The sequence below is a fragment of the Poecilia latipinna genome, unplaced genomic scaffold, assembly GCF_001443285.1.
Source record: "Poecilia latipinna isolate Pla-1442-1.1 unplaced genomic scaffold, P_latipinna-1.0 Scaffold1489, whole genome shotgun sequence".
NCBI classification, from domain to species: domain Eukaryota; kingdom Metazoa; phylum Chordata; class Actinopteri; order Cyprinodontiformes; family Poeciliidae; genus Poecilia; species Poecilia latipinna.
The window spans coordinates 62,350-76,893 of record NW_015114105.1 but is presented as its reverse complement, the minus strand read 5'-3'; the positions used below and the strand labels follow the sequence as shown (position 1 = coordinate 76,893).

General features: G+C 37.1%; 1 protein-coding gene and 1 long non-coding RNA gene across 5 annotated transcripts in view; both read left to right on the top strand.

Annotated features, from left to right (window-relative positions):
• The window catches only part of lnpa (limb and neural patterns a), a 23,077-nt gene extending 9,971 nt beyond the window's left edge, over nt 1-13,106 (top strand). The window contains exons 2-14 of one of the 2 annotated variants that reach the window (XM_015057758.1): nt 2,834-2,975; nt 3,560-3,655; nt 4,487-4,528; nt 6,265-6,452; nt 6,539-6,597; nt 6,684-6,724; nt 7,279-7,362; nt 7,466-7,517; nt 7,615-7,836; nt 10,478-10,583; nt 10,928-10,998; nt 11,304-11,474; nt 12,226-13,106. In XM_015057758.1, coding sequence (XP_014913244.1) covers nt 3,629-3,655; nt 4,487-4,528; nt 6,265-6,452; nt 6,539-6,597; nt 6,684-6,724; nt 7,279-7,362; nt 7,466-7,517; nt 7,615-7,836; nt 10,478-10,583; nt 10,928-10,998; nt 11,304-11,474; nt 12,226-12,398 — 1,236 coding nt within the window. In that variant the 5' untranslated portion in view covers nt 2,834-2,975; nt 3,560-3,628 and the 3' untranslated portion in view covers nt 12,399-13,106. Of the gene's footprint in view, nt 1-2,780; nt 2,976-3,559; nt 3,656-4,486; nt 4,529-6,264; nt 6,453-6,538; nt 6,598-6,683; nt 6,725-7,278; nt 7,363-7,465; nt 7,518-7,614; nt 7,837-10,477; nt 10,584-10,927; nt 10,999-11,303; nt 11,475-12,225 lie in introns of those variants that run through there. The other variant, XM_015057759.1, reaches the window with a different exon arrangement.
• Nucleotides 13,107-14,064: 958 nt separating this feature from the next.
• Nucleotides 14,065-14,544, top strand: part of LOC106963048 (uncharacterized) — a 61,809-nt gene continuing 61,329 nt past the window's right edge. For 2 of the 3 annotated variants that reach the window (XR_001428108.1, XR_001428107.1), the window contains exon 1: nt 14,067-14,217. This is a non-coding gene — a long non-coding RNA (uncharacterized LOC106963048). Of the gene's footprint in view, nt 14,218-14,544 lie in introns of all 3 variants that reach the window. The other variant, XR_001428109.1, reaches the window with a different exon arrangement.

Here is a 14,544-nt window from a genome sequence, read left to right as displayed (position 1 = left end):
AATTTTAAAAATATTTTTAATTTTTTTTTATTTTTTTTTGGACAAATTTTTTTTTTTTTTTTTTTTTTTTTTTTTTTTTTTTTTGGCTTTTTATGTTATGTAACATGACATTTTCATACATGTACATGGTAAGGTTTAAAAATCCACTGTGTCTTGTTGATGATGGTAGAAAACAGGTTAAACACGCAAACAACACACTGATGAGTTAGAATGAGAAACCCTTATGGCACAAACAACATTCTTCTAAGAAGCTTGGTTGGCTTTATATTAGTTGTAACTGGGAAAAGGTGAAGAGGGCCTGGATCAAATCAGTTCTTGTACTCGTTCCATGATCAGATCTTTGAAATACCATGATTATCATCAGATTTTGGGGTGTAACCACAATACACTAACTGGACAAACATCATATAAAACAGCAGAGTCACATTTTGTTGGGACCAATTCAATCACATCACTGAAGATAATTTAGCACTTGTCTTTCCTATGACAACATTACATAAAAATCATCTAACATGGCTGGCTTGGTTTGTGTTCACAAACATCCTGTTAGTTGTTCATACATCTGATTTGTTACTGGTCCCACTCACTCACCACTGCAGAGTGATTTTTACTCTGAGCCTTCTCAGTCCTTACAAGGATGCCTGGTCGAATAGGATACCCGACTATCTTTTTAGCTAAACACATTCCTGGACTACCTCACTAATGGGGATGTGTTTATTTACAGTTTTCTCTACAAACAATGTGCCTCTAACACTTGTGAAAATTAAATCAATGAAAAACTTCAATGCACCATCTGGTACTTTTTAGCTGCACAGCTAAAAAGGCATAATATGGCTTTAAAAATGATAATGTTGGGTTGTTGGTCTGTTATTTCACCAAAAGGCCGATTTATCTCCACATCGGCTGGATAATAGCTGCATCCTTTTTTTATAGCTACCAAGGGTCACTCTACAATAAATGTTAATAAGTTTGGTGTTTCCCCCAATTTTTCTTCTAACACCATCATAAGGTTAACTGAGTAAAGTGTCACACCAATTCTGAACAGAATGTCATTAAATCTGACACACACGCTGAAATAATCTTGATGGTCCAGATTGTAAACCAGCTGAAAGAAGAATTATCTAAAATAAACTGAACCAGATAACATTGTCTAAATTAGTAGTTGAAGTTACCATTAAAATACAATCAAATATTGCACCATCATTTCATATACATCAGTTTTCTCACTCTTATCGACCCTAGTAAATATGTGTAAAGGATGAATAAATTCAATTTTTATTGCAGCTGCATAATCTCACAAAAGATCTCCTGTTGAAAAATCCATCTTTTAGTTTGAGTACAATTCACCAGTGGGGTGGAAAACCCATTTATTTCATTATTTATTTGCCCATTTATTTATTTATTTATCTCAATATCTGGAACTCTATGTGATGGTGTAGTCGCAGCTGGGCAGCCAGTGAGTCTGAAAAGTAACATGACATATGCAATACAATGCACCAAGCATAAAACATGTGCACCTCGTCGTCGGACCGCAGTTTTGTTTTCAGTATTGTCAATTCCTTAAAGCATTAAATTGTCACTGTTGTGAGTTTTTAAAAATGAAAGAAACAATTTTTGTACGCCAGTTGTTTTTGTGACACAACCGACTCCACATCTAGCTAATAAGTGAATGGCAGTCTTCTGACATTTTCAGCCCCACTTAGCGTGCTAAGAACCCCAGAAAAGTAGGTATTGAAAAGGGGGCTTTTACCACGCAATCGTTACCCATAAGTATAAGTGGATAAGGGCTTAGTAAAATCAGACTAAGATTGAGTTTCACCGAAGCGCTCAGGTGGGCTTGACTTAAAACAAAGAATAAAATAGAAAAGTACCTCATGTTGGCTGTTAAGCAAGATAGAGGATCTATTATTTTATGAACTATTTCTTTTCCAAAGGGTGTTATTAGAGTAGCATCAATTAATTCTTTGAAATACGAGGAGACTGAAAAAGAAATGTCATTGGGTCTTTCAGCCGTGCCATAGGTTTTGCCATATGATCCAAACCATAAAGGTCAATTTAACAAAGAAATGGTTCACCACATACAAAATAAGTTTTTGTGTGTGAGCATTTTGACCCACAGGTCTAAATGGTAAACCGAATAATGTGGACTAAAATAATTAGAAGGATTTTGCAAAGAGGATTTCTCAAAGATCTTCATGATCAAACCTCAGTGTTATAGTCAAACACTAAGGTGCTGTCCTGTTGGCAAAAAGAGATTATGCAAAGCATTACATACTCAGATTAAAAAGGCTTTTTGTGTGTGTATGTAAGTGTGTGTGTAATAGATTCAATTGGTTTGTGCAATAACCAATTTGATCTGTTAGAATAAAGGATGGTGGGTGTTAGAAAAGAGAATTGGTATTCCCAAATTTCTTGCCTACTACTGGGCCTCAGTAATAAAGCCATTCATTTTCTGAGCTTTGGAGTTAAAGGGTTAAAATATCACATGAATCACTGCACAAGATTTAAAAAAAAAATCAGTATTATAAATTCAATTTCTAATAAAAGTCTGATTATAATGAGACTATATTTTGTCCATAGAGTTGCAATACTTTATAGTAGCATTACCCAAGTAAAATATACTACTTTTTAGCATGTTTTGTTTTACTGTGTGTGGTTCCTTCTCAAACTTCGGGCACCCACATATCCTTAAAACGTTTGCACGGCCCTGTTGACAAACAGGAAGGTTCAGGAATCAATTAAGTGCATAACCAGAATAACTATCCATAATTTAGTGGTCAATCGTGTGAATTTAAGCCTTGTGGATCTACTGAAATGACTAACGCATAAAGAGTCGCCCGGGGTAGTGAACCCAGTTCGTCTTGTTCCTCTGCTCTGCTCTCCGGAGGACACTCCCCCATGTTGACTCGGAGTAAAGACAAGACGGGCTGCTGTTTCGTTGAAGGCTGTTGAAACTGGGCTTCTCGACTGCTAAGGTAACTTCGCCGTGTGTAACCGTATTGAAAACGCTACTTTTGTAACCGATTTAACGTCAAACTCTGTAGAAACTTAAGCTAGATAGTTTTTCTTTTTGCCGTTGTAAACGGGGGCATTACTGCTAGCTAGCGGCTATTCAAAGTTAGCCAGAGTAACAACAGCGCTTGCGGGTAATATTTGAGCGTGTGTGTTGGAGCTTGTAACATTGTTTTAGTATCATGTTGGTGAAACATCCACGTTCAAACAAACACAAAGCGTTAAATAGCTGTCTTTTGTTGCCAATGCCATCGAAAGCAGAGCTACGTTGGTAAAGATTTGCTAATAGGAGTTAGCAAGGGACACCACGTCCCCTGCTGAAGTCATGCCAGAAAGTATTACCGTGTTTAATTTGGAAGATTTGGTCAAAGTTGGCAAACTGCCTCACACGGAGTGTTTTGTGTAGTTTGTTCCCCACTTCTTCCATGAAACACACGAAGATGAAGCAATGGCAAATGTTTCAGTTCCTCAAAAAGGGGGGTGAGGGGTAGGGGAAGCTGACTTAAAATTAGCTTTGGGATTCATTGAAAACCACTGCTGTCCACAGGTGGAGATATAAAAACCAGAGACAGGGAAGGATTCTAAGAGGAGGAGAAGCAACACCCCTTTCATCAACATGGGGGCTGCAATTTCACGATGGAGGGTTTGTATTCATGGTTATGTCTCTAGATTAGATGGTTGCAAAATCAACACAGATTGTACACCTTAGTCCTTCTTGGAGAGCAAAACATGGATCATAAAGTTAGTTTTTTTGTTTGTTTTAATGAATCAATGGACACCCAATTCTAACTAGCAAATGTAGCCCAATTTATGAGTGGTTTATTACCAAACATTTCGCAACTTACCCAGTGTTGCCAGTGAAGTACATCAGTTTATTTGGTAATTTAGATAAGAAGTGTGTCAGTGGCCTTCCCACAAGGAAGCATGGCTGTTATTACCAGCAAAGTAATTTGGACTTATTAGTTGTATTAAATCTGGCAGCACAAAAATTAGGAATAAATCTACCAATCCTCCCATGCTACTCTTGTTTTGAGAATTCTCTAGTTTATTCTCCTAGTTTCTGATTATAACTAAAGTAAAAAAAAAAAAAAAGTTTCCACTCATCATTCCCACAGTTTACAGAAACTTTGAAACTTTGTGTTTTTTAAATTATACATTTTTAGGCACAGCAGAGTCTGCATATCACTGCTCTGTGTGTCCTCCAGAGTCCTGAGTGTTGGTTGATTAACTATTACAACCATCTAATATTGCATTTGAAAGTCTTTATTGGTATGTAGATTAATCATGTAACCAAGGCATATGACAAAGTCTTCTTGTATCCCTTTCGCATTAAACTTGAATAATGTAATGTACTGAGACTTTTTACAGTATTCAGGAAGCAAAGGTGTCAAAGGAAATGACAAAGAAGCCATGTGCAAGGAAATTTACTTTTGTCTCAGAAAATAAGTTACTCTGTTGAATTTCTTTCTTTCAGGCTAAACCTTCCACTGTGGAAACTTTGGAAAGACTTGAAAAGGTAAAGTTAACTGAAAGGGAAGTTATTTCTGAATATAATGGGGAAAGTAATTTATTAATATCTTGGTATATTTGAAATTTGATCATAATCTTTACATTTATTTACTATTTAGTGAAATTATTTCATGTAGTTTTTTTTTTTTTTCAGGTTAGTAAAACTCTTTTGTCGCATTTTCAGTGAAACTGCTGCATTCAGTGCCAAATGCCAAAGAACAAAGAACTGAAAATACAGGCAACATTTTGATTGATTTGCTGAGTGATTGAGCTTCATTGCTGTATTGAAACCAAGCCACCGTTGGGCTATTTTCAGTTTGTGTCCTTGGAGTAGTATTCACAAGAGGTCTGCACGTCGGAACGATGTCGAGTGGTATTTAGGTTGTGAAGCGATGGGAATTAGACCTATTTGTGTCTCCCCTTGTAATTCTGTCAGAATATAGTTTTTTTTTTTTTTTATCTGCTGCTTTACAGCACAAGAAGGGATAATCTTGCAGGATCTACTGTATTATAAAGCTGAACATGAGATCTGCTCATTTTACTGCCTAGAGTGACAGACGCACATGTTCCAGTGGCATCCCAGGGATGAGGAGGGGGTCCTATTCTATCCACTGGCTATTTTTAGCTAGCCTGGTCATCACTTTGAAGCAGGGATTACATTTCCCATTTAGAGAATCAGAATATTAATTACTAGTTTAACTTTAAAATGTAATTGGTTGGTAATTTTTTTTTGTGTGTCCTAATTATTTTCTGATTGGACGTTTCCTCATTATGTGGTATTTGCATTACTGCTTCTGTGTAATACAGTGACCTTTGAATCTTGACTCCTATGCCAGACAATTGGGTTCCTTCTCAGAAGTAGACCTTCAAACCTTACATGAATTTGCCTTCATTTGCATTTAAGCAAAAACGCAATACAATATTAAGAGATGCTGTTTGAATGTGATAGCTAAACAGTGTCTACTCTTAAAGCAGCGTCAGTCTGTAATTTCTGGATTGCGCTGTTTAAAATTTATTTCAGTGTAGTAAGGTAAAATAATATAGAGGAATGCCTTCTGGAAGGTAAGGACGGAGGTGCATCTCATTAACTTCGAATACATTTGTGAGATGATTTTATTTCAGTACAATTTGTATTATATAGATTATGAACAGTGATTTATTTCAAGCATTTTTTTTCTGTTAATTTTGATATTTATTGCTTACAGCTAATGAAAACCTAAAAAAATTTTTTTTTTTTTTTTTTTTTTTTTTTTTTTTTTTTTTTTTTGAAAATTGGAACATTACATATTGTACATACTCAGCTCAAGTACTCAGCCTGTGAATCTTCCCCAAACTCAAGGCAAGATTGTTCTTTTTGGTTTTTCACCTTTTTCCACAATGTTTTTTTTTTTTTTTCTTCTTTCACTCAATTTTCCATTATTATTCTTTGATATACCAACTTGAACAACAATCTTCTTTAGCAAACAAATGTGTAGCTTGTGGAAGGTGTGGATGAGTGCCTGCTGTTTCCAAGTTTCATTCTTCCCCATGACCTCGGATTTGGTCTGCACATATAAATGAATATAATAAGCATAACTGAGATGCACCTGTATGTCACCATAAATATTTTCAGTTTCAAATGCTGTTTAAGATTGACACATTTATATTGTGGGGCATGTTTTTGTATTAAGATGTATCAAGATTAAGATAGGTAAACTCATATTGCTGTTCAAATAGAATTTGAAATTTTTCGTTTCATTCCAGGAAATCCAGACTCTTGAAGACTACGGTGAAAAGTATCAAAAGCAGTTAAAGAAATGGGTCGGAGGAATGCTACTGTACTCATGTCTGCTGTATTTGGTCACTCTCGTTGTCGTGTACTTGTGGTACATGCCTGAACAGTTAATGGGGCGGCTCGTATTGATTCTACTCTTTGTAGCATTTCCAGCTTTGTAAGTATACAACAGAACTGATGGAAAGTTCACTAAAACCTAAACATGACAAAACTGAGTAACTCTTTGTGGAATCCGCCTTTCAGAGTGTGGCTACTTCGCAAGGCACTTGTCGTTATTTTTTCACGAAGAACTGAAAGAAATAGTAAGATCCCTCCTGATTTGTACGCGCAACTATTCTTTGACGTTTTTTGTTACAAAGATTGCAATTTCAACATTTTTGTTTTTCAGATGAAAAACTGGAAGATCTTAAAGAACAAAAAAGGAAAATAGTAAGTGATTTTCTTTTCTTTTAAGTTTTTGCCCAAATTGTTACTCTTAACCATTTGACTGAATTATTGGTGGTTTTATCCTGGCCTTTAATGTAGGTCAGGGCATTTTGCAACTTTAACTCATGTAGAATTCATGCAGATAGTTTGTGAGTTTGTTAACCCAGCAAGCCAATCCACTAATGTCACTTTAATTAATGGCATTTAGTAGAGAAAGGAGATAAATCTGATAAATTGCTTGTCATCCTCTGTCAAGTTCTAATAACTTTCAATAATTAGGGCTGATGAATTTTCACACTCCCCATTATCGAAGTAGTGAATCCAATTATTCTTCATATTAAATGCAAACATGCACAAATGTTCAATATTTTATTTAGAATATAGTTTTGAAGGGAGTAACTCTTACGATGAATTCAATCTACTTCTGTTGTATTGATCAAATGATTATTAAAACACCAGTGTACCGACGGATTAATACATGAGGAATTATTTAGTGCATTCTACTTGTGTCTTCATGGGGTTTTAATGTTTGTTGATGTTGCTTTTGTCTTTCCAAGCTTGAGGAAGTTATGGAAACTGAGACGTATAAAAATGCCAAAATGATTTTGGAAAGGTTTGATCCTGAGTCTAAGAAAAAAAATGTAAGTTGTCAGTTGTTCTTTTTTTCTCTCAAATAGCCTGGCCATTAAATGAATTGCCTGATGTTAAGTCATGTTCTTCTATTATCTTGCCATTTGTGTAAAGGAACTTGAATCCACTCCAGTTGGACCTCAGCTGACTCCTAAACCAGGACAAGGTATGAATTAGTCTTTACGGGCTGGAAGATGCCACTTTACATGCGATTTTAAATCCAGGATTACCTACTATTACGTGGTCTGCAATCTTTTTGTTAGAGCTCCGTCAGCGGATTGTCACTCCAAAGATGCCACTGGTGACGCCGAATCCTGCAAACGGTTCTGCTGCCCGCCCTCCTCTTGCCTCTGGGCCCAGCTATCCTGGCCGATCTTCCCATTCTGCTCCAGGTGGACCCCCAGAGAGGGGCCTGTCAGCAGTAGCTGCTCAGCAGAGCTTGATGAGGAGGCCCATGACCCCGGGAACACCTGTTCCAGGAGTCGGTGAGTTACCTGCACACAAGGGGACCAGATCATAATGTGGTCGATTAAGGTATGATTTACTCATCCCCGGCTTTGTGTCCCCAGTTGCTCAAAGCTCTGTGGTTTGTGTTTTTGCCAAGGTCGTGGCATGTAATGCAGTAGCTGTAAAAGATAATTGCATAAATGTTGTATTCAAATGTCTTTTAAAACGATTCAACCTTTCTTCAAATAGGGTGTTATGAAATAAGAAAAGGCATATGATCAGTCCCTAAAATTGCATGTAGTACCTGGCAAATAAGTTTTACATTTAGGAATATCGCAAACACAAACTGCAATGTTTTTTTTTTTTTTTTTGTGTTGGATGAAGAGAGGGTTTGTGTTGGACCAACACGGAAAGGGAGCCTTGAAGTCTTGTTTGCAGTTTGCCACGCAGCATATACGAAGAGAACAGAGCAAACATTTGCTCTAATGAGAAGGGATAATATTTGACTTTATGGCTTATGCAAAGTTCTGTGTGGCAGAAAACCCTATGGATGGTGAGATGCCCAGACATCTGATCTTCACAGCATTTATTAAGAACATTAACAGTAATGCTCCTATATGTGCGCTTCACTCCAAACATTACTGCTAAATTTTTCAGCTTCATGCCTTCATCTGCTGACTGGTTACCTTTTTTCAGAAAACTTGCTCTGCACTGTGTTTTGTAGTGGTGACAGCATCATGCTGTGGCAATGTTATTGTCCAGCAGGTACAGGGAAGTTGGTGAGACCTACAAGGAGGATAGATTGAGCTAAATCCAGTGCAATCCTGGGAGATAAAACATGTTAGAGGTTGCAAAATATTTATTACTGGGGTGGGAGCTCGACGTACAGCCAGAGCTACAATGAAATTGTGCAAATTAGGGATGAGATTGTAATTCTTTGTTTTCTTGTAAATATTTCAGAACTGGATTGAAACGGTATTTTTTTTTTTTATTAGAAATTTTTCATGGGTTGTCGACACATGCAACTCTTCTCTCCGTCTCTATGTCCCTGGTGTGCTGCCCATTTAAAAAAAAAAAAAAAAAAAAAAGATAATAATAATAAACGAGATCTGCAATGAACCAAATGACAGATTTAGAGCGAAAATGGGTAAATATGTGTCTGGGTTGGCTGTTTCAACCTGGTGTATGTTTACAAGTCGAATCATCAATTTTAGGGACTCATTTTGAATAATTATGAGGTGCCTTTTATTTTTATTGCATCCTTTTTTTTTTTTTTTTTTTTTGTCCAGGTTGGCAACATTATTGTTAACCATGTATGTTCAGATGTAACCTGCAGGTCAGTCAGCCCTCTGTCACAGCAAAGCAAAGGGGGAAAGTGGTTGATTTTCAGACTTCTGCAGAGGTAGATAAGATCAGAGGTTAAAAACTGTTTCACATGTAAGTATTGACCGATCGCCGGAAATAAAGAACATCTGGGCCAATTCAGATGGCCCAGAGCACCTCTAGTTACGATCAAAGTATACTCATATTTTAGAATTTTATCATCCAAGTCCAGACCTAAATCCAATTTAAAAAAACCTGTTACAAGATTTGATGTTCAAAGTTGCTCTTTATCCCAATCCATGTTTTGCCATTTTGCAAACAAAAGTTCAATTTAAGGTCTAGATGTGTAAAGGTTTAGGATTTGCTGCATAGCCAGGTGGTGTCACAAGTTGACTTGTGGGACTCGACACAAATGCACACCACACTTTTTAGATTATTTGTGAAAACTTTAAATCATGTCTTTTTTTTTTTTTGTTCAACTTCAGGTATCCTGTTTTTGTTTCTTCGTCACTTAATGTATATTATTGAGATTTAAAGTTTGAGGTTGTAATGCAATGTTTTAAAAATCGAGGGGTATTAAGACTTCTGCAAGGCAATAATATAATGTTTATCACAAGATAAAAATGGCTGTTGCCAACTTACAAAGAAAAATGTCTCAGCAGCATGCTGCAGAACTTCTTAGTTTAGATTTATATATTTAACAGAAATCTGTGAAATCACTACTCTGCATTTAAAAAAAAGTATAAATGGTTAAAGAGATGTTTTTGAAGTAAAGTAAGTTGCATTTTGTAATTGCCAAGTGGAATGCCAACTGAGGTATGCACAATGCTGGATAACATTAAGTATGATTAATTAACCAGATCTGCATTTCTTCTGTGGGCAGTGGTGGTGGGGTTCTCACTAAGTGCCTTATAATTCCTGGTGAAATTGCTTTTGGCATCGGGAACACCTCACAAATGGCTTACATGACTTCATGTTATCACCTGCGTCTGTTGAAAATTGAAAGTGAAAAGCAATTTGATACAAAGAGTCACCACAGAGTTTCCATATGTTGGTAAATTAATAAGCAGCAGGACACTGAGACTCTGCCAAGTCTCACAGAAATGACCAGTCATCTTCCTATGATTGCTCTTGATGTTGAATTATATTAATTACTACCCACCATCATAGCAGGGGTTCACAACATGTTTTCCTAGTGAGATCAGGTGTTGCGTCATCAGGGGAAAAGATGCTGGTTTTTAGGAAATCAGTCAAAGGTTTGTGCAACACACTGTTTCTCTGGGCAGTCATTCTGCACTTAGGTTGGTAGTTAAGATAAGACTATATTTAACAAACTTTTTTTTTTTTTTAAATCAGGGATGCACCCCCCAGGTCCACCGCTAGTCAGACCTGTACTCCCAAGGGAAAGGGGTGCGATGGACAGAGTCATTGAGTATCTTGTCGGAGACGGCCCTCAGAACAGGTGCGCAATATGTACTTAAACATACTAAAAATTGCTTGTTTTCTTTTGAATAAAATACGTTTTATAAAAGTATTCACAAAACTTCCTCACGTTTCCTGATCCGAGTTGATGGAAAGCTGGGTGAAGCTGACATAGTTATGCAGTTTTGAAAACTCGGGAATTGTAGTTTTTATATATTAATGTTTTTCTTTTTTCCCTTTGGTTTGTTTTTCAAATTTTGACAGTACAGACCCTAAAGAAGCAACATTTAATCCAATCATTGTATTCATTAGCAATTCCCTTCACGTTCTACCAATCTTGTACAACATTGCCATTTTCACAGAATTGCCTTTGCTCTCTTGTAGGTATGCTCTCATCTGCCAACAGTGTCTCTCCCATAACGGCATGGCATTAAAAGAAGAATTTGAATACATCGGTAAGACTTGGAGAATCAAAGCACTGTTTATCAGTCTCAATCAAAGGCCGGGCCTTCATTTGCCCTCTAACGTTTGGCAGCACAGTATATCACACGGCTCTTAAATGCCTCCGCTGCTACAAGCTCCTGTAAGCGAAAACAGAACACGATTGAATGCACAAAGTCGCATCAGTCTGGAATGTTTATGCATCTGAGGCAAATTTTGTCGGTGGTTAAAATTTATTTAGATTAATCTGTCTCTTTGGCAGTGTGTTAAAGTGTACGTATTAACTAGATGTATGGCACTTTTGTTTGTGTCGTTTCAGCCTTCCGATGTGCATATTGTTACTTCTTGAACCCTGCAAGAAAGACCAGACCTCAGGCTCCCAGACTCCCTGAGCTCGCTGCTGAACTAAAGATGGCAGCAGGCGATGCAGCGTCATCATCATCATCATCATCATCATCTGCTACTGGTGAAGGGGATCAGCCTCTTTCAGGTGATTAGAAAAAAAAAATCTGATTTATTTATTTATTTATTTTTTGGTTAAGTTCCAGAGTTTGGGTCAACAAAAGCGAGTCCTGACTAAAACTCTGACCCTTCTTTAAAAAAAGCTCAAAGCTGATCTACAAATTGTAAATGAAATCTGCTATGTTTTCAGGTGTATAGATAGGCAGTGCTGGAACGTTATTTTCGTAAAGCTGTGGTTTTGTACACTTTTGAAGCCATAAAGCTCCCACACACACAACTGTCCGAAAGTTGAAATTTCATAATTAAGTGTACCAATTGCCTACATTTCTTGTGACAAATTCCTTCATTTCCCAATATGCAAATGGATATTGGCAAGTTTGCAGAGCTAGCTGGACCTTTAACCCCAGTTCTTCTCCACCAGGGCAGCCGCCACACATCTGTTGCAGTACAAAGTAGCAGTCTGGCTGACTGGCTGCGCCGATTCTCAACCTCATCAGCTCGGTGGCGCTTACAAAACAATATACGAGTACAGTTTCTTACTAGGCAGTTTACTGTGCAACTTGGAGTACACCATCGTAAAAATGTACCTGTGCTCGTATGTCTGCTTTAAGCATGTGCGTACCTCCGCTGAGAGAAGTACACCCAAGTATTTGGGGGCCTTAAGACAAATGATGTGATTGGAATATTAGCAATATTAATCTGTTGTGCTCTCTTTCCTTTTTTATATACTTGTTTAGGATGCATTCACATGTAAAATGAAGCATTTGTCTAATTCTCAGGAAAACCCAAGCTTGCTGATGCCCCACTTGGAACTGATGCCCAGGAGCCAGGCACAATAACAACCACTGAGCCCGGTTCTGCATCAGACAGCCAAAACAACTCGGAGCCACATGACTCGCCTTCTGAGAAATCTGATGATGAGCAGGATATTTCTGCTATGGAAGTGGAATAAAATAGCAGGGTGGCGATTTCAGCATGCTCCACTGGAACAGGGTTTGTTTGAGGGAAGTAAACAAGTCAGTTTACAAGTAAATACCCTTCCAGTTACAGATACAATAATAGTCAAGCTCTTAAAACCTGCTGAACTCCTTGATGCTAAAAAGCTTTTAAAATTGTAGCAGAAGTAACAAGTTGTCTATGTAAAATAATAGAACGAAGGATTATGCCAGATCTGATGTTTTCAAAGTTGCATTTTATGTTTTTGGTTATTGTCTTATTCTGTTTGTGATAAACTGAACTTTTGGTGTTTTGTTTCAGTAAGCAGGAAATGGTACAAAGCATAAAGTATTTTGCAGGAAAAGTGTTATTTATGACATATTTATAGCCAATTTTCTTTTATAGCTGCACTTCTTGTTTACAGTGCTTACTGGGGTATTTGGCAGCCTATAGGTGGAAATATGTTTACACAGATACGGTACTGTTGACCCAATGCACATGCAGAACATTATGTATTTATCACTAAAAACAAGGAAAGTAGGCTTGTTACAACTGTACTCTTCTCCTAAGTGCCTATTTTATGTTTTTTTTTTTTGTTTGTTTTTTTGTCAATAAAATTAAATATTTTAATAGACAATGTTACCTACCTGTTTTTATTAGACTATCGATGTATAAATTCATGTGCTGTAGAAATTACACACAATAAATTTTTGAGAAAAACCTGTGTGAACTGGTTCCTGATTACAACACCTAGTTCAGATTGTGCTTTGATAAATTGACATGTTTAAGCTTGCAATTGTTAGGTTTGGGGAAAAAGGAATTTTTAATTATTATTCTAATAAAATTTTGTGTTAAATGCAGTCATTGGATTACATTTGATACCACTTTATACTGGAGACGACCCCCAGTATAACGTTACCACCCCCAAAACCTGACCAGAAACTACAAGGACAACTGTTGAAAAGGATAATGCATATCCAAAAGCACTAAAAGTGTTTTTGGTCTCCACTTCAAAGGTCTTGCTCTTGATGATTCCATTAAATAAGAAACTAAATCAAAATGACAACTAAGTTTCTTTAGACAAATCATTAAAAAACGTGGTGACGTCATCTTCCTACTACGTCCTGCCATCATCTTCGTGGTTTGCGCCAGTGGCAACATCCAGTTGCTGATCAAGTGAGTCGTTTCCACTGCAGTTTGGCGAAACAAACCAGTTTTGCTATGACTAACCCCCACCTCCCCCCAAAAAACAAAACAAAACTGCATCCTACACTAGTTGCATGCCAAATTTATAAAACAGATATTAGGCAAATAGATTTTTCATATTAAAAAAATAATCTTTTTTTTATATGATCCTCTGATTAAAGGCAAGTAAGAGTATCAGATGTTAAAAAGTATCCGATATTCTGATATTTCAAATGTGTCCTAAAAACACGTATCTTGGACATGTCAGTAAATTATTCAGCATTTGAACGTTGTTAGTCCATGAAAACATGAACATTTCCTCAGAGCCAATAGAATCCTAACCTGGACATTGCCTTCCTCTGCAACTCTGCTTGAGAAAAATTCTGGTTTTTAACGCGATCTGGATTTTCTTCCCTTGACTCGGATTATCTCATGTCGATTTTTGTCCGGGCCAATCAACGAACAGAAGGAGAAGTTATGAACAATGACGTCAATTTTCTGCGCTGTTTTAGACTGTAGGCAAATGCTAAAATTGCCAAAACAAGGGGCTAATTGGAATAGCGTTGGCCACAGCGATGACAGAAGGACAACAGATTACTGGAGCCAAGTGGATATTCTCTAATACGGATTATGACCATAAAACACCGAAGGTAAGACTGGATTCATGTTTTTGGCTTGATGAAATTACCCTTATTTTTCCTCTTTGTCGGCTGCTGGTTTAGTGAGTTTCCACTTAGAGCGGCGATTCCGATACACCAAGAAGAGCAGAAATTAAGGCACAAGCTATTAGCCATGGCTAAAGCAGTGTTGCACTAGCCTTGCTGTGTGTTTTTATGGCTATATGTTTATCATTTACGTATTATTATTATTATTTATCTGCTTGGTGTTGAAACCGGGTGTCGTGCATTTAGCTTTGCTTCTTGCTTGTGGTTGTGTCCACTTCAATTAAAATGTCGTCCCGCTCATGTCGTTAATCC